At 41.8% G+C, this 25009-nt stretch overlaps 1 protein-coding gene across 1 annotated transcript in view; it reads left to right on the forward strand.

Moving 5' to 3' along the window:
* Window positions 1-6207: 6207 nt before the first annotated feature.
* Window positions 6208-25009, forward strand: part of LOC147032150 (fos-related antigen 2-like) — a 90716-nt gene continuing 71914 nt past the window's right edge. Inside the window, exon 1 of the mRNA XM_085869497.1 lies at window positions 6208-7014. Within this exon, the coding sequence (XP_085725623.1) occupies window positions 6910-7014 (105 nt within the window). The 5' untranslated portion in view covers window positions 6208-6909. The remainder of the gene's footprint in view (window positions 7015-25009) is intronic.

A 25009-nucleotide genomic window follows, 5' to 3' on the forward strand; every position in this document is an offset into this window, starting at 1 on the left:
TATAGGGTATCTCTTTTGTAGAATCTTTCAATGCCACATGTATGATGCACTTTCAGGCATACCGATATTTCATCCACCATTATATGTAGTTATTTACCTCCGGCACCGAATGTGAGTGGAGGTTATGTTTTCACACCTGGTCTGTCTGTTTGTTACTTGGAAAATATCTTTGAGTTCAAATCCCCCTTGGCTGTTAAATTAATACCAGGAGGGGTTGACTCTGCCTGTCATCCTCCTGAAGACGGCAAAATGAGTGCCAGCTTGCTGGTATCCTGTGTCGGCATGGCGACCTGTCCTGGATTGTGCCCAATAGCAAAGGAGACTGCTTAGGCAGCACCAACACTCTGCACAGTCTGGTCCCAATGGATAGATGGATAAGCCAAAAGGTCAACATTTTCCGTAATTTCTGAAACCCTCAATATTCATCAGATTGACTTGAAATTTGAAGAGGGTTTATATTTCAAGGCATTGAATTTAACTAGTCAAGTATTTTTGAGGTCAGCATTGGCCAAAGGTCAACAACTAAGGTTGTATTTCTAAAATCTTCAATTTTCAGCCAATTGAGTTGAAATTTGAAGAGGGTTTGCATATCAGGTCACTGAATTCAACCACCAATTATTTTTAAGGTCAAACGGTCAAATAGACCTTATGTCTAAACTTGAGAGATAGGGCCATAAACTATATATATATATATATATATATATATATATATATATATATATATATATATATATATATATATATATATATATATATATATATATATCATGATATTTCAAAAAGTTGTGGACGAGTTATGACAAAACTAGGTGGATGAGTTGGTTAGGTGACAAGAACAAGCAGATTAGATTTTGGTTCAGATACAGCCAGCCCATCAGTGGGATAAAAAACGTGAACTGTTCAATCTGGCAGAGGTATGCCCTCCACCGAGTGCTGTTCTACTTTGTTCTGTTTTGACAAATGTCACTTCTGTGAGTGATTTTTAAAATTTGTTTGTTTGTCTGTTTGTGAATAAAATATCTCAAAAAGTTCTGGACGGATTTCGAAAAAACTTCATGGGTAGGTTGGGTATGTAACAAGGAAGAATTGATTCGATTTTGGTGAAGATCCGAATCCACATCTGATAATTTTTTGAAGTGATTCTTCACCAGTATCTTCACCAGTGATAGGGCTAAACTTAGAAACAGCACGATATCTCAAAAAGTTATGGACGGATTCGAACTAAACTTGTTGGATGAGTTGGTTGCGTGACAAGAACAAGCATATTAGATTTTAGTGCAGGTCCGAATCCAGATCCAGCTTATCAGTGCGATACAAAACGTAAACAAATCAGCCTGGTGGAAGTATGCGTTTTATCAAGTGCCCTTGTAATTATACCTGTGTAGCCCCCACTTGGACAACACTGCACTTATGAACTCAAGGATAGTCCATTTTGGTTCTTTTTAAGCAATTTTTTGCAATAAGTCATAGTTTAAAAAAAAAAATTTTGGTCTTGCTTCCTACTGTGCTTGCTAAGGGCGATGGAGCGGGGGGGGGGGGTATAATTTACAAAATTAAAATTGAAAAAAGTAAGAGAGAAAGTAGTGGAGGGGAGTTTGGGAGAATGAGTGGGGAAAGAGAGAAAAAATGGATAATATTGGAAAATACAGGCTGTCCATAAAGTCTATATGCAAATTTAAACTTTTATAACATTTGATGTGCACGTGATATAAACAAACTGTAAATGTTGCATGAAAGCATCATTCATAATGTTTTAATGGAATACAGTTCAATTTTCTATGCTTCAATAATGTTTCATTCTTTTCAAATCATTAACTTATAGGAGATGGTGACATTATAAGAAAAGGTAAACTGTGTAAAAAAAAATTCACCACTCATTACAAGAAATATGCACCACACAGGAATTCGATGAAGAAATGGATGAATAAGTTTAAAGAAATGGGTTTAGTGAATGACAAACCACGTTCCAGAAGGCGACAAATCAGTGAGGAAGCCACAGCAGCTGTCCAGGAATCATTTGAACGAGGTCCATGCAAATGCCACACAATTTCTTCATCCATGAACCTACGTCGATTTGAACCTTTTAGACAGCACATTCCTCAAGCAAGACGGTGCTTTTTGCTACTTTGCTTGAGGTGTGCGAGAGTTTTTGGATGTTCATTTCCCAGAGAAGTGGATCTGTACATGTGGACCACTTGTTTGGCCACCTCGTTTTCCTGACCTATCAACATTGGACATCTTTTGATGTGGCCAGGTAAAAACTACTGCTTACTCATCAAAGCCCCCTTCTTTGGAGAAACAAAGCTGGAATCATAAATGTAATTAATGACGTCACTGAGCAGCAACTCGAGAATATTTTTTAGAGAATTAGAAAATCGGATTGAAAAAATGTATCACGGCCAAGCGCAGTTATGTTTAAATATCAAAAGAATTGAACTCTAGATTTTATAAAAGTATATGACATGTTTTCTTGTGCCATTTATAGTTTGTTTTTATATCTTGTGTGCATTCCAAGTTGTCAAAGTTCAAAGTTGCACAAGGACTTTATGGACACCCTGTATAGAGCATCAGATGGGAAAACTAAGACAGGCCAGCCTATTTTACCCATGGATTTACCTATTTGACAATATTTTACCCTATTACGATTTTACCCATATTTCACCCTATTTTACCCAGTGTTAGTATTTTTCATCGAAATTTCAGGGATTCCCCAATTGACTGTAAGGAAGCTTGCGTGACGTAAATACGCCTTTCAAGGCCAATCCTTGAAATACTGCTGGAAGATACTGATAACGGAGATACTCCACATTCTGCTGGGAGATACTCAACATAGTAAGATACTGCTGCCTCCACGTAAATAACTGGGAAATTCACCGAACTGTGTAATCTACTCTATTCATCTGGTGTAGTTCTTCATGTGAGGATGTGAAGTGAGAAATGATAAAATGAAGAGTCAATAGCAATCATCAGTCTCTGAGGGTTGACAGTTTCACGTTAAACACGCAAAATGAATCAAAAACGAAGAGTAAAATAGAATGTTCATTTACATGAGTAAAACGTGCACACGGACTTCAAACTTCACCTCCAGCTGTAAATGAAAGCAGCTGCACGCATGCAGTAGGTTGACAATCTCTCAAGATATGTGGGTGTACTTCGGAACTGTTGTGCCGCAAAGCCGTTGGGATCTGCAAGACGATGAATAAAGCCCCAAGAAATCCTGTGGTCGCACAGAATGATTCTGGAAGCTGATGGAAGGGGAAGTAAGTAGGGAAAGGGCGATGGCGGGAGGAAAACTGGGTGGGAGGGGATGGTCGCTCGCGAGCACCGAAATTCGGAAAACGCGCACCAGCATTGTCCAGGCACGTCGACGTTATTACAGTTATATTAACTCTTCATCTTCGAGATGGCTGAGAATACAGTTGGGAAACTTCGCCCGGAAAGTGCAACAAGGCAAAAAACCACAGCGAGCCGCAACAATCGGATCAACTTTCGATATATTAACTGGTTGTCCTCGAAGAGCACCGAAGGTCTTCGACATTCTGCGATCTCCGCAAATTCTATCCAATGTTCAGTTTATTTTGGCATCTCCACCGACTCCACACGACGGTGAAATTGCTTGGGGGATGTTAAAAAGTAGGAGTAGTCGTAGTAGTAATTGTAATGTCAGATCCAGAACGAAGCACGGTGGCTTGTGCCTTGTCAGGATCATACTTTTCAGATAAAAGATTCATGACTATTATACTTTTCCATTGCATTCCTAATATTGCATTAATTTCTATTACACATTATCCACAATTACACCTTAAATATATCAACATCATACCTTCATTTCAAACATTCTTTGAAGGTATTTAATGTTTCCAGTGATGATTACCAGTGAAGTCCAATTATTACTCTGGCCATATACTGCATTCCTTTCGAGTTTGTAGATGAGGACAAGCCTTCCCAACCTCACCCCATTTCCCCACCCTCCCTCCAACCCCTCCCATCCCCTGTCGACGTCCCATTTGGAGTGAACTATGTATTTTGAAATTGAGCCTAATGGTGGTACCACGACGACGGTTATCGAGAAAGAAGTGAATGAATAAAAGTGGTGAACACGACACTCTCCTAATATGAGTAAAAATAAATCACCTTTAAGGTCTACTCTTGTGAAACACTCAATGGATAATGATGCAAAGGCCAGTTTGGGTTATTTTGATATACAGTTGGTTATGGTGTTTCACATGCCGGTTAAAAGCGAACATGAAAAGCCTTCTGTTTGGCTTTATTTTCCCACCCAAATTCCTGTGGAGGTAAACGTGCCATAAGATCCATTGCTTAATAAGAAGAATGCAGTCACTCCAGGGTCAACGCCCCATTTTTGTCAGAGGATGGACACCGCCTGCTGTGAAAGGCCGGTGCCAAATTTTCATTCAATATGGACTCTCGAAAATACTTCAAGAGTGAGCAACCTTGAGGGAAATCCACTATGCGTACTCACCTCTGAGCTGTCTAGCCTGGGTTTGAATGTCTGCCCAGATAAAAACTGTCATTCCGGTGTTTCACGTGCAGGGTGAGGCATCAGAGTGTGTGGCGTCCCTTGGATGGACAACAAAATGGGTGTCCCGTCTGCCGGAAATAATTGGTGGACGTTAAACATCACACGGTGTCCTTCACGAAGAGTAAGTGAAGTATCCCCAGCACCATGAAAAATTACAGATTCTTGCTCGAACCTACAGGAGGCATTACATCAGCGGCAGAGCCTTGCCCCCAAAACTGATGCTACCCAGTTGCCAAGTGCTGCATATGAAACTACAATGGCATTGGTGGGGCGCATACCTCCAACAGACTGAACAGTTTACCTTTAGTATCCCACTGATAGGACGGACCTGCATCTGGAGCTGAATCGAGCTCAACTTGGCTTGTTCTTTTTGTCATACATTCATCCTATGCTCATCATTACCTTCGCATTCTGCGAAAGGTTATGTTTTGGTCGGCGTGTATTTATTTATTTATTTATTTATTTATTTATTTGTAATCTTGTGATTCGTATAACTCAAAAAGTATTAAACCGAATTGCATGAAATTTGGTGGGATGATTGGTTATTAGCCAGGAAGCATTCGATTAGATTTTGGGATCGTTCGGGTCAAAGGTCAAGGTCAAGGTCACGAAAAGGTCAAAATCATCTTTTTACGATAACACGGTCAATTTTTATTCAATTTGCATGCAACTAACGCCAAAATGTTCATAATTCAACGCCTCATCTTGTGATATGCAATATGACACAATGACGCCCATACTCTTGTTACCGGTTAGGGGTCAAAGGTCAGGGGGGGTCACGACCTTGAAAAATATGCGGTTTTTGTCATAACGCGGTCAATTCTTGTCCGCTTTACATGAACCCAGCACCAAAATGTTCAGAATTTAATGCCCAATCTTGTGACACAATGACGTCATAACACATGTCACCGGTTGGGGTAAAATGTCGTGGGGGGGGGTCACGTCCTTGAAAAATATGCGGTTTTCGGCATAACTCAGTCAATTCTTATTCGATTTGCATGAAACCAGCATCAAACCAGTTCCCCACACTCATACCAAGAAAAAAAAAGTAATGGCGGCAAAGGTATGCGCTCTATGAGTGCCCGTTCTAGTTTTGTCATATTTAATCAACAAAGTTTTGTCACAATCCATCCACAACTTTTTGAGATGTCATGCTTCATATCATTTTTGGTCCTCTCTCTCAATGGTGAAATATCACTCACAAAATTAAAAAAAAAAATTCGTATCCGAATCCGAATACAGATCCTCACCAAAATTGAATCAATTTGTCCTTGTCACGCACGCAACTTGTCTGCAAAGTTTCATCCAAAACCGTCCACAACACTTTGAGATATCGTGCTCACAGACAGACAGGGATGAAAACGATTCTTCCATCCACCTTCAGTTTGTCAGTAAAAATTAAAAAAAAAATTCTCTGATCCGGATCCGGATCTTCACCCAATGGAATCAATTTGATCTTCGTAGACACCCAACATATATAAATATATATATATATATATATATATATATATATATATATATATATATATATATATATATATATATAAATATATATATATATATATATATATACACACGTACACATACATTTATAATGTTACAGATTTCAGAATCCGGTCTGATGAATGCGTCCACACATCCAGGTCCTCAGACAGTTATTTCCTTAAATGCATGTTCAGATTAGCTCCGTCCCCTTGTCTAATGGGATATTAAATGTGATGCGTTGAGAAGGGTAAAGGATAGATCCCCTCTCTTATGGGAAGCTCTTTTTTATAACAGACAAGTTCACACACATTTCTTTCACGAGCTCTGAAGCCCGCCCTCATTTTTCCACAGCGGCATTCTTTCGTGAACTCCGACGCCCGCCTTTTTTGGAGCGCATGGGTCGTCAAGGTAACCGTGCGCCAGTGGGGCGGGGTGAGCTTGGGGCGGACGGCACCGGCGGAGACGGCCCGGAGATATAAAAATGAATGAGAGGTACGTTCTGAGCAGAAAAAAATCGTGAGAAAACCGTGAGGAGAAAAGAGGAGAGAAAAGTGTGAAGAGAAAAGCGTGAGGAGAAAAGCGTGAAGCGAGAAAAGAGGAGAGAAAAGTGTGAGGAGAGAAAAGTGTGAGGAGAGAAAAGCGTGAGGAGAGAAAAGCGTGAGGAGAGAAAAGCGTGAGGAGAAAAAGCGAAAGAAGCGGGTGTCTGACCAGCCCAGACGAAATAATTCGTCCTTCCCAGTGCTTCGGCAAGCGAGCAAGTGGTGCGTGTGTGAGTGTGAGCAGCGCCGCCAACAAGTGAGGCATGGGTCGGTCAACAACAACACCAGCGTCTAAACCCGAGACGGACGATCTCGGTGCCCTCCAGACTTCGACTGGCGTTCATGGCTGCCCCGCGAGAGGCTGCACGACAAAGCTGGGTGCTGGCGACGCACGTGACACGCACGCACGGATTCTCAGGACGTTTTCGCTTCACGGACGACTTTCTGGTGAGCGTGACGATTCTTTCCCCTCCCCCTGAATGATCCGTTGGGTACCCTTGACTGTGTTTAGCTGTACGTAAGTCAACCCCCGTTAAGCTTCTGCTCTTTGTCTCTTTCCTGGCATTTTGATTGATTTTGCTTTGAAATTCATTCTTCATTTACCTCAGAAAATAAAAAGGTATTTTTATTTATTTATTTTATTATCAATAAATTATTTGCCGATTTCCAACCTGTCCGTGTTTGTCCTTTCCTTCATTGGTCTAGCATTGTCCGAACCGAGATAGACTGGGAGGTAATTACCACAGATTTAACAAAAATTGTCGGCAAGCACCAGCGGTTAAAACACTCAGCCACCCGAGTTAAAATGTAATCAGATAATATTGATGCTTTGCCAAGGGCGTGCTCCCCGCTCAGGTAACCACATTACCTCCAGTTAAACGGAATAATTAGAGGGTGGACACTGTAACTCGTGGTTGACTGGGTGGCGTTCGTGGTTTTAAAACAACCCATCGTACCACAACGTTAATTGTGAGCGGTGGCCCCAGGTCCGCCTCGACCGAGGACAAACAGGGATTAATCCCCCTGAGTGACAAGCTGGTGTCTCGGTATGTATACGTATGTATGTATATCTTCTTCTTTCGGCTGCTCCCTTTAGGGGTCGCCACAGTGGATCATCCGTATGATCCGCCACATGTTTTACGCCGGATGCCCTTCCTGACGCAATCCTGGTCGCCTCTTACAACACAGGGATATGGTACACTTATTTTAACCGGGGTATACACCGGCCCAGTACACTGGTACTCATTTCGCCGCCCTCAGAAGGATGACAGGCTGAGTCAACCCCCTGGTGTATTTATTCAGTGGCCCAACGGGGCTTGAACTCAGGACCTTTTGGATTCCAAGCCGTTGCCCTAACCACTGCGCCAAAACCAGGCTCATGTGTATGTATGTGTATGTATGTGTATGTATGTGTGTATATATATATATATATATATATATATATATATATATATATATATATATATATATATATATATATATATATATATATATATATATATATATATATATATATATATATATATATATATACATATATATATATATATATATATATATATATATATATATGTATATATATATATATATGTATATATATATATTTCAGTAATACATGAAAAATATAAATGAAAAAAAACCCACAAATGCAGGTGAGCAACCTGAGACATTAGGGAAGCAGGTTATTGTTATTGCCTACAATGTGGAAGCATACCCTGCTCGTATGTATATATAGCCCTTTAACAATCCTTGTGTCGATTTCCCAAAAGGTTGGTCACTCTGGAAGTATTTGCGAAGGTTCATATGAATGGAAATTTGTCTTCAGCCAGATGGTGTTCTCATAACCCCTCTCTGGCCCTCGGTGTGCTTGATATGTCTCCCTCTTTGTTTGGAAAGATTTTTGCCTCTCGCACGCTTGCACTCGATTCTAAGTATCCATCACCTCGAAGGGATGTTTTTTTCATCAACATTTCATTGAACGTTTTTGTCCTGCTGATGAAGCCATTAAAGTAAAATCAGCCCTGTAAAAATCTGTGATAATATAAAGTATAAACATGTGCAAATCCATGGCTGAGACTGAGACCATTGCACACTGCTTCGTTTACAGAGTGGTCCATGGTAATGGCATGTTGAGATCTATTTCTCTTGTCTTGACAAAATTGGCTGAGAGAAATCAAACAAGGTATTGCACTGCTTGAACAAGGGGAAAAAAGCCCCAAAAACAACTGTGTACACCATCACTTTACAATTCACAATCATTTCCTGGTCCCTTTCCTTAGCACAGAGGAAAGTTTCAGGGTTCATTGGTACTTCACTGATGCATTCTGGGAGCTTTAATCTGAAGCCAATTTAGAAATGGCATTGCACTTCACGACATATTGGAAGCAAATAGTAACGGGCTTAAAATCCCCTTATTGACATGGACATGGTCTTACCCTGAAACAGTGGAAATGCTACAGGCCATAGCTATTCACACTCATTAAGCAAGCTGTCCTGTCTGTGTTGTGGTCATGCTTTTGGTGATCCCATATTCTTGCCAGGATATCAGATCACTCATGGCAAGTCATGAACATTTCCGGGGATGAGAACCAATTCTGGACAGGTTTCCTCTCCATCGCAGGATCATTTGCACTGAACAGCCGTGGGAATCGAATCCACGACAATGAAAAATGTTTTTACCGAGCCCACCACAAAACCACTATTTATTGGTGGATGTGAAAGATTTCAACGTGTCTTTCCAAAAGAGTAGCCCATTGTGTGTCAGTGTACTATTCTGTTTCCCTGATGGTGGTTAGACAAATAATTGGCATAACTATCCATATTTGCACTAAATCATCTACAGGGTGGCCAGAATGTATTGTCACCCCTTGCAAAAATTGACATCGCCTTTTATTTTATTATTTATTTATTTTTACTTTTTTAGCTGACAAGTTACAACACTGAAGGGTTCTACTGGTTATACCACATATACATATGCAGGACATACTCTTACTTTATTATACATTTTACATCACATGACACAAGCCTTTAGTGTCCAGTGGATCCGTTTGTGCTCCATCGTTGTCATCACAGAGAATAATTTTGAGAATAATTTTGTCATGAACTCAGACACTGACAACAATCCATTGTTCAATGGAGTAATTGTTTGTATCACCCATGGTTACGTTCACTCAATCTGAAAAAAAGGGAAGAAGAAAACGAATGAACACTGCACACAGAGGCAATGTAACAATTTTTACAAGGGGTGGCAACACATTGTGGCTCACTCTGTATAACGGCACTCGGTAGAGTGCATACCTCTGTAAGGCTGAACAGTTTACGTTTTGTATCTCACTGATAGGCCGGATCCAGATTCATATCTGATCCAAAATCAAATAATTTTGTCCTTGTCACACAGCCAACCCGTCCACCAAGTTTCGTCTGAATCCGTCCACAACTTTTTGAGATATCCAACTCACAGACAAACAGACAGGTGTGAAAACATAACTTCTGTCCACCTTTAGTGGCAGAGAGAGTGATGGATTCCCTAGCTTTTCTTGTAATTAAAAGCAAGCTCATTGGTCTATAGTTGGTTTGGTCTGTTTTTGTACACTTCTTGTGGATGGAAGTGATGTTTGATGACTTCCAGTTACTTCCCTTGAGGAATAAACATGTTGCTCTTTGGTTATATGCTTAGAAATATCTCACTGTAATAATGTGCAGGTTCCTTAAAGTGCTAATTCTCTTACATTTGTTTGTTACTTCACTGCACTGCATTTAAATAATGTCCATTCTTTTTCAACACAATTTTTTTTTCAAAGTATCGAAGCAGAACTCCTCGTACTTTAAGTTCGGGATTAAAGGAGGGGATACAGACTGGTGCAGGCATCACAAGGGAATGTGGAGGGAGAGGATGTCATAAATTCTGTCATATTTGCCTACGTAATACATAGATTCTCCCTTAATTTATCTCTCGACATCTTCGTTTGGCGTAGGGTTTACTGATAAAGTCTCAAAAATTGAAAAATATCTAATGATGTGATGCATAGTTAAATTCACATGAGTTGATTCTTCCATTGTAAACTGCAGATAAAAAGTTAACTCGTGGAACCGCATTGCTGAATCACTTCAATCCCACTCTTCCCTCCACAGCTTCAAGTTGGCAGGCAGTTCACCATCTGATGTCATCCCATTCCCATATACTTACCCTTATTTTTTTTTCTACTCTTCCCTAACCCACCTCTGTAATTTGCAGGTTAAAACTCTCTCCTCTTATCCTTCTCTCTTCTCCTTTCTCATTCATTCTTCCACATGTTTGTTTGCATCCAGTTGCTTCCCCACCCTTCCATGATCCATCACCTTGCTCGACCATGAGCGATGATATTCTGGATCCAAAAAACAACTTCAATCGCGGCTTTCTTCTGAGCTTGCCATATCCATGCTTATGGCATTGCTATGCCAATTAATTTTACATGGTACAAAGAAAGGGTAGAAGGAAACAGACACAGGAGGAGACCAATCATGGGGGTGACATCCCCCACCTACTCAGTGGTACAATGGTTATAGAGTATCTGCTCTCAGTCTGGGAGGTTGGTGGTTCAAAGCTGGCCCCAGCCAGGTGGTACCACAGAATGTGCTGATTTATTGCTTGATGCTCTTCATTTAAAAAAAGATAGAGCACAGCCAAACCATCAGGGGTTAGCAACCATTTCACAGACTTGATGAGTTTAATGGCCTAATCCTGAGTTTAAGTTCCTAATAAGGGAAATCATTCAGTACCTCCACCACTGAAGATCGAGGAGGTTGTGTTTTCACCCCTGTCTGTGAGCAGCATGAACCTACCCATCTATTTTCTTGGTCATTCACTGGCAAAGGTTCAGTCTCTTGAACTTCTAGGCCTCACCATCAGCCATGACCTTTCCGAGGATAACCACATAACAAAGCTGGCCTCCAAAGGCAGCCACATATTGGGCATCTCCAACAAACGATCAAAGTCTTTTCTTGGAAAATCAGAGCTACTCAGTCTACAAGGCCTTTGGCCATCGCTCAATGGAGTGTTGCTCTACACTATGAGCAGGCACCCCAGCAAGACAGCTGTCTCTCCTGAATTCTGTGGAATTTAAACTTCTCAAAATTATACTCTTCTGTGATGAGGCAGAAGCACATGGTCTGTTGCTTTCACATTCCAGACAGGTTTGTGGTCTCTGTTTTATACAGTTTATTCTCCAACATTGTTCCCTCTGGTCTGTCATCCGATCCTCTCCAGCATCTCGATGATGTACACATTCTTCCAGTAACCCCAACTGGTTAAACGTAGTCTAGACTGACCACACACCTTAACTCTCAAGCAGGCAGTGCACCACCAACTCATGTCATCCTCCATCCTGACCCACGATCTTTATTACCCCCATTAACCCTTCCTAACCCAACCCTCTTGCTTTCTGATTTCAGTGTTCCTTCCCCTTGTCATTGTCCCTCCGTCCTCTCTTTCCTGTAAGTTTATCCTGTTGACCCCATCCTGACTGTGCTCAATTGTTGCCCTACAAGCTCACTGTCAATCTAGCCTTGCTCTTCCAGTTCCATGAGCCTCGCTCTTTTGGAGAATAAAAGGGAACAGCTTCCAACTGATCCATAATTTGGAGTTGATAACCATTACATTTTTCCTTTTAAGATCAAAACACCCCAACTCAAATGCTGCGACAAACTTTAAAACGAATGAAAAATCCAGACTAACCAATGACTTAAATTATTTATTAACCTTCCCATTAGAAAGCATTGAATTCCCATCATAGCCAATACAGGCCTGGTGTGGGCTTCACGGTTAAGGTGGCTGGTTTTTAGATCGTAGGGTCTTGAGTTCAAGCCATTGCTGGGGTGTTGAATTAATAGCAGGATGGGCTGACAGCATGTTATCCTTCCAGAGGTTGGCACAATGAGTACCAGTGTGCTGGTAACAGTGGGCACAGAATAACATCAGTGGCCACAGAAAAAATGATGCAGCCAAGCAGCCATAAGTTGCATAGAAATAAATAATAAATAGCTCATTAATAAATTATCTTTCCTATTCGAAGGCATTTCCATCATAACTGAGCTTCTGGGTGCAATTATTGCAGACTAATAACCCATATGCCTGGTGTGGGCTTAATGGTTGGGGTGGTGGGCTTGGGATACGAGTGTTCTGAGATCAAATCCCACTCGGCTGTTGAATTAATACCAGGTGGGGTTGACTCAGCGTGTCGGCAAAACGAGTACCAGCTTTTTGGGATGATCGAGCCATTGGAGTATCCTGCGTCGGAGTGGTGACCCGTCCAGGATTGTGCACAATAGCCCAGGAGACTGCTTTGGCAGCACCGACGCTCTGTGCAGACTACGGTCCTGATGGATCGAATAACCAATATATTCACGAGTTGAATGATTTGATTTATGTGATGCATTTAACTATGCATGTGAATATATGGGTTTACAATGGAAGAATCAACTCATGTGAGTTTAACTTTTTCTCAAATTAAAATTTACCAGTCACTTGATGAACACAACCATTTCTGAGATATGTTTTAGTGTATGAGGGAGGGGGGCTTTAAAAGGGCTTCCCGAATTACAAAATTAATGATTGTTGAAGAAAAATTGGGGGAAAAAAAATACAAATCAAAATCTTAATCCAATGTAGGGATTGGGATGCGGATGCGTCCACTAATCCCCCAATCTCGCACCCCCTGTACGCACCAGGTGGAGTCCGTATCGTCTCCCCCATCATTTCCATGGGTGAGACCCTGAGGATGATTGTTCATTTAAAAAGTAAAAACCTTAAATTTCAAATGGAACATGTTGAAAAATTGAAATTAAATTATTGACACTTTCAACGATTTCGTTTATTCATGACTTTTACATAAGGCCACCAACTTACTGATCACCTCTTCTGTCTTCTGCGTGCTTACACTTCCTCCAAAAGAGGACTAGGTTATTGAAGAGAAAGATCATACCTTAATCACTTAATCTTATCAACTGTCAGGCAAATGAAAAAGAAGACACAAGATAACTCATGAAATATGGACGTTGATGAGGTATGCTGCCGCCACGGGAAGCAAGGAGAGACTGATGTTCCGGGCGTTCCCCTTCATCAGAGCAAAAGAGAGACGACCTCTGATATTTACTCACTTGTTACATAAATAGATGAAGTTGTGAAATGGTGCATATAATAACCAATGATGATGGTGCATATAACCTCACCATCAGCCATGACCTTTCCTGCAAACTTGACTGTCCCACATGAAACGGGAATTAATTAATTAATTAATTGATTTGCTTGTTTGTTATTTAAATAAATGAAAGAAAGGCCAGGTTCTAATTTTGTTTGCCCTGCTTGCCGTTTACATCGCAGTACATATGAGACCATGTTTTTATGTGACCTGTCCACTGTTGCCCAGGTGCTGTCTCATCAATTGAAACTCCTTCAGTATAATTGATGCTCTGGTATGGAGGGCACGTCTACAACATGTCTCAGCAATCACATGCAAAGCTGTTTTACTACCGGTCATCAGGCATATTACTCACGATATACTCTGCAATTCCGCAAGACTTGTGGAACATTATAGTAAAATTCAATAAACTGTGAACAGTGACAATGTTTGTGCCAAAAAAGAGAAAGTTGTCAAAAGTGCTCTGGACCTGGTGAGATCAACGTTAGAATCATGATATCAACTGTTGTTAAAGGTTGTGATCCAAAACTATTTTACTCAAATAATACGAGTAGCAGCGAAGAAAGGAAGTTGACCGCAAAGGTCAAAAACTTAACCTGTATGCAACATTGTGCAATGAGCAAAGTGTAGAAAGAAAAGTTTTTGATATCATTTTTATTGGGGAATTCGGGAGGAAAAGGGAGTTGTGGGGAGCAAGAGGGGGACGGAATGTTTCCTGAAGTAAAAATAAAAATATATTTTTAAAATGACCCGGGAAAAGGAAAGAAATGATGGACAGAGGATTTAGGATAAGCAAAGGGCTGGAGATAGGGATTGAGGCCTAAAAAGGGAGGATGAAATAAAATCCGAATGAAGAAGATGGACATATAGGATGACAGTGTTGAGAAGGAAAAATAAGGTAGAATATAAAATTGAATTGTGAACTGTTATCTTTTGGGGTAAGCACCATTACCCTTTGTGTTGCACACCCTGGGTTTGAGTCTCCAGCCAGCTATAAACTGTCCTCCTGGTGGTCCGTATTCAGGATGAGACATCAATGTGTGTGCCGTCCCTCAGATGGACCTTGAGCCGGACTACCCTCTGCCAGCACAGGTCATTGTGGGACGTTAACGATCCCTCGGCGTCTTTCATGGAGGCACCGAGTTATCACCGAACCCCTGAACTGACTGCTGGAGGGCAATAGGACACCATCAGCATAATCCTTACGAAGAGACTGCTTCCACAGAACAAACCTATGGAAAGACTATGGTACATTGATGATGATGACTATTATGATCTTATGGAAGAATGTTTACTTTAAATTTTAAATCAAACACTATATAATTCGTTTTTCACAAGAATGTGACCAGACCAAACAGAAAAGCAAAAAAAATAAAAAATATATCGACTGAACCATGTATTATATTGCAAGATACAACCTCGTCATCCACAAGGGCCAATTTCAATCAAACTGTGATGGTGAGGTCCTCACAAACCATGACGTCATTCATGATTCCGTTGTTACAAGGGAAGAAGTGAAAGTTTGTTTCCCCATGAAAACTTACTTCATTTGTAGTCGATTTAACAACAAGACTAAATTCAAACTTGCAAAACAATCTGATGGCCTCAGTTTCAACAACGGTATTAATCGATCAAATGTATGGTAGCAACCGGTCTTGGCAGAACGTCGGTCCTTGCAAAGCAGTCTCAATTGGCACGGGTGAAATTGGTTGGTTTGGCGTTCTCTTCCCAGAAGTCAGCCAGGGTATGAAGTGAGAATAGCTCGCCTACTCTTCATGTAGGACACCGTGGGATCTTGAACGTCCACCAACTAATGCCAGCAGATGGGACGCCCATTTCCGAGGAACACACACACATTGATGAATCACCCTGCATGAGAAATACCAGGATAAAAGTTTATAACTGGCTCCAGATTAGAACCTAGGCAAGACAGGTCAAAGGCCAGTGCACATACCTCTAGGGCCGAGGCTATCCTGGCAGCCACTTATAAAGTACTGTATATTTCAGATGACATAATCATCCACTTCACTCAATCTTCATAATGAAGGCTCTTCACCAACATGTGGTCACATTTATTTCAGATACTTCTGAAAATACTTGACTCACAACGAAGTCGATGAAATGTTTCAAATATCAGCGCTTCATTAAATGACTCAAGTTCCTTGGGAGGTTTGCATACAGTATAGGTACACCAAGCTTTATCGTGGATAATATTAGTGTATTATCGACAGAGCGGTTATGAGTAAAAGATAGTTGCTTGATTTAGTGAGGTTATAAAGTGCGTAGGAAAAGCAAGAAATTCCAAAATGAGGAGTCAACACTGCTGAACGCAGAAACAAACCTCACTTGAAACCTCTCACTTTTGAAGAAAGATTTCCATTTTGTGGTCAACTATTTTTTCCTTCACACTGTGATAATTCAGTAAGTCACTATGAGCAATTATATTTCGCCAAAATATACGATGTTATTTACAGTATTTAATTTTTTTTTCTTTCTTTCACTAAGTTTTCTGCCGTTAAAGAGTACAGTACTCCTGCGCGCCACTACAAAATCCGAATATGAATGATCCATAACGAACCAGCGACACCGCAACTACGCACTAACCGGATCAGCAAATTACCCCAACGGCCACGTGGTCCACAAGGGACAATTTATGACAAAAGGTTCAAGACATATTAAAGGGCAAGTCTTTACAAACGAGAAATGTAGGTGGGGAAAAAAACACGGAAAATTTGGGGATTCACATTGTAAGAGATTTGTATTATAAAATGTATAAAATATAGTTGGGAAATGGTGCACATGAAATCCCACATATTTACAAATAACTCAGGTCGTTTATGAGTGGGGTGGTCACTTAGTCTCACAAGTGGTCGAAATTTTGAATGACCTTAAACAACAAAATGAGGAAGCTATGTGTCCCATCATTAGCATGTTGCGCATCGTTACCGTACATAAGGACTTTGTTAAAACCGCAAATGTTCACGTACTAGTCTGTCCTTTAATCAAACGATCCATTTCAATGTCACTATAATCTCTCAATCTCATGTCCATCCATTATAATCTCACTATTTATTTGACTTCGTGGCATTGTGGTTGAAGAATCCGCTCGGAGTTGGGACGTCAGTGGTTTGATTCTGAATCTGGACGAGTCATACTAAAGACCCTCAAAATGGTACTTCCTGCTTCCTCGCCTGATACTCAGCATTTCGAAGATAGATCACCGACAAACCCCGGAGGTAGGCATCCGATGGGGGTAAAAGGGAGGGGGAAAGTGTGGGCGAGATTTATTCTCAATGGCCCCTCCAACGTGAAGCCAGGAGTGACATCACACCTTAGCGTTGCTGGCATGTAGAGTGCACCAGGAAGTTACAATTCCCCCATGGTTACAGGCTACACTTCATTGTGTGGTTTGTCTGAAATGAAGCCCAACGTTGTCTAATATCTTTGTCTGCATACATTTGTGTGATTTGTGTGACAACTCCGAAAATGAGCCCAAGACGCTTCTTCTTCTTCTTCTTCTTCTTCTTCTTCTTCTTCTTCTTCTTCTTCTTCTTCTTCTTCTTCTTCTTCTTCTTCTTCTTCTTCTTCTTCTTCTTCCGGCTGCTCCCGTTAGGGGTCGCCACAGCGGATCAACCATCTCCATTTCGCTCTATCCTCCACATCTTCCATTGCCACTCCAACCACCCGCATGTCCGCCCTCACCGCATCCATGAACCTCTTCTTTGGCCTTCCTCTTCTCCTCCTGCCTGGCGGCTCCATCTTCAACATCCTTCTCCCGATATACTCCGCTTCCCTCCTGTGCACATGTCCAAACCATCTCAATCTCGCCTCTCTCACTTGGTCTCCAAACCGTCCTACCTGTGCAGTCCCTCTAATATACTCATTCCTTATCCTGTCCATCCTTGTCACTCCCAACGAGAATCGCAGCATCTTTAACTCTGCCACCTCCAGCTCCGCTTCCTGCCTTTTTGTTAGCGCCACCGCCTCCAAACCATACAACATAGCTGGTCTCACTACCGTCTTATATACTTTCACCTTAACTCTTGCAGCTACCCTTCTGTCACAAATCACTCCTGCAACTCTTCTCCACCCACTCCATCCTGCCTGCACTCTCTTTTTCACTTCTCTACCACACTCTCCGTTACTTTGGACAGTTGATCCCAAGTAGTTAAACCCATCCACCTTCCCCACCTCAACTCCTTGCAACCGCACCACACCACCACCCTCCCTCTCATTTACGCACATGTACTCCGTCTTACTCCGACTGACTCATTCCCCTTCTCTCCAGTGCGTACCTCCACCTCTCGAGGCTCGCCTCAGCCTGCTCCCTACTCTCCCTACAGATCATGATGTCATCCGCGAACATCATAGTCCATGGAGACTCCAGTCTGATCTCGTCCGTCAACCTGTCCATCACCAATGCAAACAGGAAAGGGCTCAGAGTCGATCCTTGGTGCAATCCCACTTTTACCTTAAACCGGTCCGTCATTCCTACCGCACACCTCACCGCTGTCACACTGTCCTCATACATATCCTGCACCATCCTCACATACTTCTCCACCACTGCCGACTTCCTCATACAATGCCACAACTCCTCTCTTGGCACCCTATAATAAGCTTTCTCTAAATCCACAAACACACAATGTAACTCCTTCTGGCCTTCCCTATACTTCTCCATCAACATTCTCAAAGCAAACATCGCATCAGTGGTGCTCTTTCCTGGCATAAACCCATATTGCTGCTCACAAATCGTCACCTCTCTTCTCAACCTACCTTCCACTCCTCTTTCCCACAACTTCATGGTGTGGCTTAACAACTTTATCCCTCTGTAATTTCCACAGCTCTGCTCATCACCCTTGTTCTTGAAAATCGGAACCAGAAAACTTGATCTCCACTCCTCTGGCATCCTCTCACTTTCCAAGATTTTATTAAACAATCTGGTTAAAAACACAACTGCCATCTCTCCTAAGCACTTCCATGCCTCCACTGGTGTGTCATCTGGGCCAACCGCCTTTCCACTTTTCATCTTCTTCATAGCAGTCCTCACTTCATCCTTGCTGATCCATCCCACTTCCTGATTCACTATCTCCACCTCTTCCAACCTTCTCTGTCTCTCATTTTCTTCATTCATCAGCTCCTCAAAGTACTCCATCCACCTCAACACACTCTCCTCGCTCGTCAGCACATTCCCATTTACGTCCTTTTTCACCCTAACCTGCAGCACATCCTTCCCAGCTCGGCCCCTCTGTCTTGCCAATCGGTATAAATCCTTTTCCAAATTCTTTTGTATCCAACTTCTCATACAGCTCGCCATATGCCTTTTTCTTCGGCTTTGCCACCTCTTTCTTTGCCTTTCACCGCCACTCCTTGTACTCCTGCCTACTTTCTTCATCTCTCTGACGATCCCACTTTCTTTTCGCCAACCCCTTCTTCCTTATACTTTCCTGTACTTCCTCGTTCCACCACCAAGTCTGCTTATCTTCCTTCCACTGTCCAGATGTCACACCAAGTAAGTTCCTAGCTATCTCGCTCACCACTTCTGCTGTAGTTGCCCAATCATCCCACCCATCTTTACCACCATCCAACACTTGTCTCGCCTCCTCCCTGAATTCCACGCAACAGTCTTCCTCCTTCAGCTTCCACCATCTAGTCCTTGGTTTAGCCCTCACTCTCTTCCTCAACCTCACCTCCAAATCATCCTACAGACCACCAATCGATGCTGTCGAGCTACACTCTCCCCTGCCACCACCTTACAGTCTCTAATCTCTTTCAGGTTGCATCTCCTGCTTAAGATGTAATCCATCTGTGTGCACTTTCCTCCACTCTTGTACGTCACCCTGTGTTCCTCCTTCTTCTTGAAATACGTATTTACCACTGCCATTTCCATTCTTTTTGCAAACTTTACCACCATTTGCCCTTCCACATTCCTGTCGTTGAGACTGTACCGACCCATCACCTTCTCATCCTCTCTATTCTCTTCACCAACATGCCCATTGAAATCTGCTCCAATCACCACTCTTTCATCCTTGGATACACTCTCCACCACTTCATCTAACTCCCTCCAGAAATCTTCTTTATATTCCATCTCACACCTCATATGCAGGGCATATGCACTGATGACATTCATCATCACCCCTTCAATTTCCAACTTCACACTCATCACTCAGTCAGACACTCTCCTCACCTCCAATACCCTCTTGACATAATCTTCCTTCAGGATTACCCCGACACCATTTCTCCTCCCATCCACACCATGGTCGAACAGTTTGAAATCACCTCCAATGCTCCGAGCCTTACTCCCCATCCACTTGGTTTCTTATACACACAGTATGTCCACCTTTCTTCTCTCCATCATATCAGCCAACTCTCGCCCTTTTGCAGTCATCGTCCCAACATTCAGAGTTCCAACTCTCACCTCCACACTTCTACCCTTCCCGCTCTCCCAATGCCTCCAGACTCGCCTTCCCGTCTCCTTCTCCTCCTTCGCCCAGCAGTAGCACAATTTCCACTGGTACCCTGCTGACCGCCGGTACCGGTGGCGGTCGTTGGTAACCCGGACCTCGACCGATCCGGTATGGAAATTCGTTTTGTTGTCCGCATAATGATTTGGCATAGGTTTTTATGCCGGATGCCCTTCCTGACGCAACCCTGGTCGCCTCTTACAACACTCAAAGATATGATACACCTATTCTAACCGGGGCATACACCGGGCCCAGTACACTGGTACTCATTTCGCCGACCTCGGAAGGATGATAGGCCGAGTCAACCCCCTGGTGTTATACGACTTGTTATATATATATATATATATATATATATATATATATATATATATATATATATATATATATATATATATATATGTGTGCTTGTGTATATATACATATATATATATATATATATATATATATATATATATATATATATATATATATATATATATATATATATATATACAAACACACATATATATATATATATATATATATATGTGTGTTTGTGTATATGTATATATATATATATATATATATATATATATATATATATATATATATATATATATATATATATATATGTGTTTGTATATATGTATATATATATATATATATATATATATATATATATATATATATATATATATATATATATGTGTTTGTGTATATGTATGTGTATATATATATATATATATATATATATATATATATATATATATATATATATATATATATATATATATATATATATATATATATATATATATATATATATATATATACATATATATATATATATATATATATATATATATATATATATATATATATATATATATATATATATATATATATATATATATATATATATATATATATATATATATATATATATATATATATATATATATATATATATATATATATATATATATATATATATATATATATATATATATATATATATATATATATATATATATATATATATATATATATATATATATATATACATATATACATATACATATATATATATATATATATATATATATATATATATATATATATATATACATATACATACATACATATACACAAACACATATATATATATATATATATATATATATATATATATATATATATATATATTGTTGCGAATTCGCGCCCACCAGCATGCGAACGGCCACGTAACTCGAATCGCGGCACGTCGCCCACCGGACGGACAATTCTGTCGTGACCCTCTCGGACTAATGCCGGGAGCTAGTCACGGGTGGGCCTTTCGGCCTCACCACGATCATGCCAATCGGCCCCCCGCGTGGGATAGGGTTGTTCGCCAAATTCGACCTACCTAAGTACCCACGCGGAGGGTAGACCGGGCGATCGCACCTCGCCGCAGGTCGACTCCGGGCATGGGCCACTTAAGCGACCCATTCCGTACTATCGGGATAACCGAGTGGTGTTATCGTCGGCCTCGACGGTTCCGATTAATTATCGGGCGTATTAAGCCCACTACCAACCCTTTACCTGAAGCAAGATGGAGATTCAATTAAAGAAAAGACGAAGCGAAACGGGGAAACAGTTCAACATGAGGCACATTTATTCCGGGGCACACGGAGAGCACACATATGCAATTACAACAATTATGCACCAAAAGCAGATGTAACAAAAGAAACACAACAATGCAGATCTACTAACGACTACGCGTGCACACGGCAACACTTACACAGTTTTATTTACAGACAGCGCCGACAACACATTTACTCAAAAGCAAAAGAAAAGGGCCACCCTCAAAGACAAGGGGGCAGACGGGGCCTGTGGGCCGCGAGACCGGGTGGATCCTACCCGTGTCTTTGTGATGAGCCGCAAATGTGGCGGCGCGGCGGCGCCCCGACTCCGCGCTCCTTCGCGGGTTTCGTTGGCACTGCTTGGAGTGGGGTGGGAACGGGGCCCTATTTTCGCACTATCTCAGCGCGAGGGGAAAAAAGGGGGGAATTGTTGATGCTCTGGGGAAAGAGGACAGCTGGCCCGCTTGGGTCCCGCGACGAGCGACTCCACTGCGAGCTCGTCACCGACTGCCGTCTTCCTTGCCTCGGACCCGAGTCACTCGGCCTCCTCCGCAATTCACCTCGGCCGACTGCAGCAAACCACCTCGACCGCGCTCCAGGCTTCCTCTCTCTGCAGCTCCCCGACAGACTCCGAACCCCGACAGACTGCGAGCCCCGACAGACTTCTCCTCTCCAGACCCGACTTGACTCTTCTCAAACTTGCCTTGACTCTTCTCAAAAACTGACTGCCTCGAACTCACTAAATTCGCCCCGCGCTCGGTGCTTTATAGTCCGGCAGGAGAACCCATATGAAATTTCTGGCTCAGAACGAGCTCGGGGGTGGAGCCACGCTCGCCCATTGGACGGAGAAAAAGGGGCGTGAGTCTCACCTGATCCTCGAATTTGCATATCTTGATTCTACTCCGACGCGCCTGGAGGCGGGGCCAAACCGCCCCGCGCTTGCTGATTGGACGGATCAGAAATGGGCGTGTATCATTCCTGATCCGAATTCTCCTCGGAAAGGCCGGACTTTGCACCCGCGGCTCAGCGCGCGTCCCGCACGAGGCCAGGACAGCCTGACGCTCGGTGCCCACAAGTGGTGCGGGAATGGCCGCAGAAGGAGAGGCGAAGGTGGTGGAGGGTTTAAAGTGGTGGTCCATGGCCATGGTGACGTTTGGAATGGCGGTGATGCGATGTTTGTGGGAGCGAGTTGTGAAGGTAAAGGTCGTGGCTGTTGGTGTTGTTGTTGTTTTGAAGCGGAGTTGTGGTTGGTGGTTGTTGTGTGATGGTGGTTGAGACGTGGTTGGTTCAAAATAAAGATAGAACAGAAAAACGGCTAACTTAAAGGGTCGCAGCCCGAATGAATCACATTTATTCCCTCTAAACAACGGGTTTGGGGCTAACTACACATGTACTTACAGAGATATCTCACCTACGGGACCTGAATGGTGGTTTGCGAATTTCCTCAACCGCAACAATATATATATATATATATATATATATATATATATATATATATATATATATATATATATATATATATATATATATATATATATATATATATATATATCAATTCAGTGGCCCAACGGGGCTTGAATTCAGGACCTTTTTGGGTCCCAAGCCGTTGGCCGCTGCCCTAACCACTGCGCCAACACCAGGCTTGATTTGTATGGCAGCTCCTCAATGAGCCTAATACCCTGTAAAAGCAAAATTAAAAAAAAATCACTCATAGAGTGACACTTGGCGAAACGGAATGGCACTCGGTCGGGATTTTACGGAGTCAAATATTCTAAATGGTTTATGGAGTCTTGGCGGTGTGAAGGGGTTTATCGGGTTTTAGAGCCATAATGGGTTTAACGGGTCGAAAGAGCCTAAGGGGTCTTACCCAATCCGATGATTTATCCTTATCACACACCCAACCTGTCCACCAAGTTTCGTCTGAATCCATCGACAACACAACTTTTTCCGAATCCTTCCACAACCTTCAGATCTGGATTTGGATCTTCACCAGAATTGAACCACTTCTTGCTGGTGGCATTCCCAACCTGTCCATCAAGTTTCGTCTGAATCTATCCATAACCTTTTGAGATAGTGTGCTATATATCGTTCTTGGCCCGATCTCTCTATAGTGAAGGAGGAGAGGAGATTGGGACCGCACTCTGTGCAGAGCAGTGTGACCACTCCTTGGCTTTTTTTCACAAGATCTTGGATATTCGGTTCTCCTTGGTGTCTTGGTTTTCTATAAGTTTTTTTGGCGTATAGGTTTTCTATTATCATCGCTTTTCCAAAACCTTGTGAATTCTTGGCTTTTTTCATTGGCTCACCTTGGCATTTATGAAAATGAGGAGTTGTCACACTGGTGCAGAGCGTTGGTGCTGCCGAAGCAGTCTCCTTGGCTAGTGAGCACAATCCTGGACGGGTCGCCACTCCTACACAGGATACCAGCAAGCTGGCACTCATCTTGCCGACCTCAGAAGGATAACAGGTCGAGTCAACCCCACCTGGTATTAATTCAACAGCTGAGCGGGATTTGAGCTCAGGACCTTCGGATCCAAAGCCCACCACCCAAACCATTAAGCCAACACCAGACATAATCGTGAAGAATCACTTTTTAAAATTCTCAGATCAGAATCTTATTTCGTATCTTCACTAAAATCGAATCAATTAGTCATTGTCACACACCCAACCTGTCCACCAAGTTTTATCCGAATCAATCCATTGTCTTTTGAGATATTGTGCTATGTTTCATTTTTGGCCCCACTTCTCAATGGTAAATAATCAATTGAAAAATTCTCGGATCCGGATCCGGATTTGTCCAAGAACAGCAAATTAAGTGTTGCTGTCCTTGGCCAATCACCTTCATACACAAAAACAGTTCAGAACGATTGCTTCAAAACTGCAGTCAAAAATCATGTGACAAACGGTACAGATTAACATACTTGGCCAAATTTTTTTTTTCCCCCAAGTAACAAATAGTTTGACTTTTGTTGTACTTCAGTCTTTAAACAGTTGAATGTCGCATCTGGAAATGTCATATGATCTGGATGGTCCAATTGTCCTCTTTGTGTCCATATTAGAATTTTTTTTTACAGAATCTCTGCAAATAATACCACTTGGTTGTCCCTTTGTTTGTAATTGTGTCTGTCACGATTGGAATCTCATCTCAGCATCACCAAACTTAATAGGCATAATTAACGTCTTACAATTCTGCTCAGAGCATTGA

The sequence above is a fragment of the Eptatretus burgeri genome, chromosome 2 (assembly GCF_056783735.1).
Source record: "Eptatretus burgeri isolate ZD-2024b chromosome 2, Ebu_testis_v1, whole genome shotgun sequence".
Lineage (NCBI taxonomy): Eukaryota > Metazoa > Chordata > Myxini > Myxiniformes > Myxinidae > Eptatretus > Eptatretus burgeri.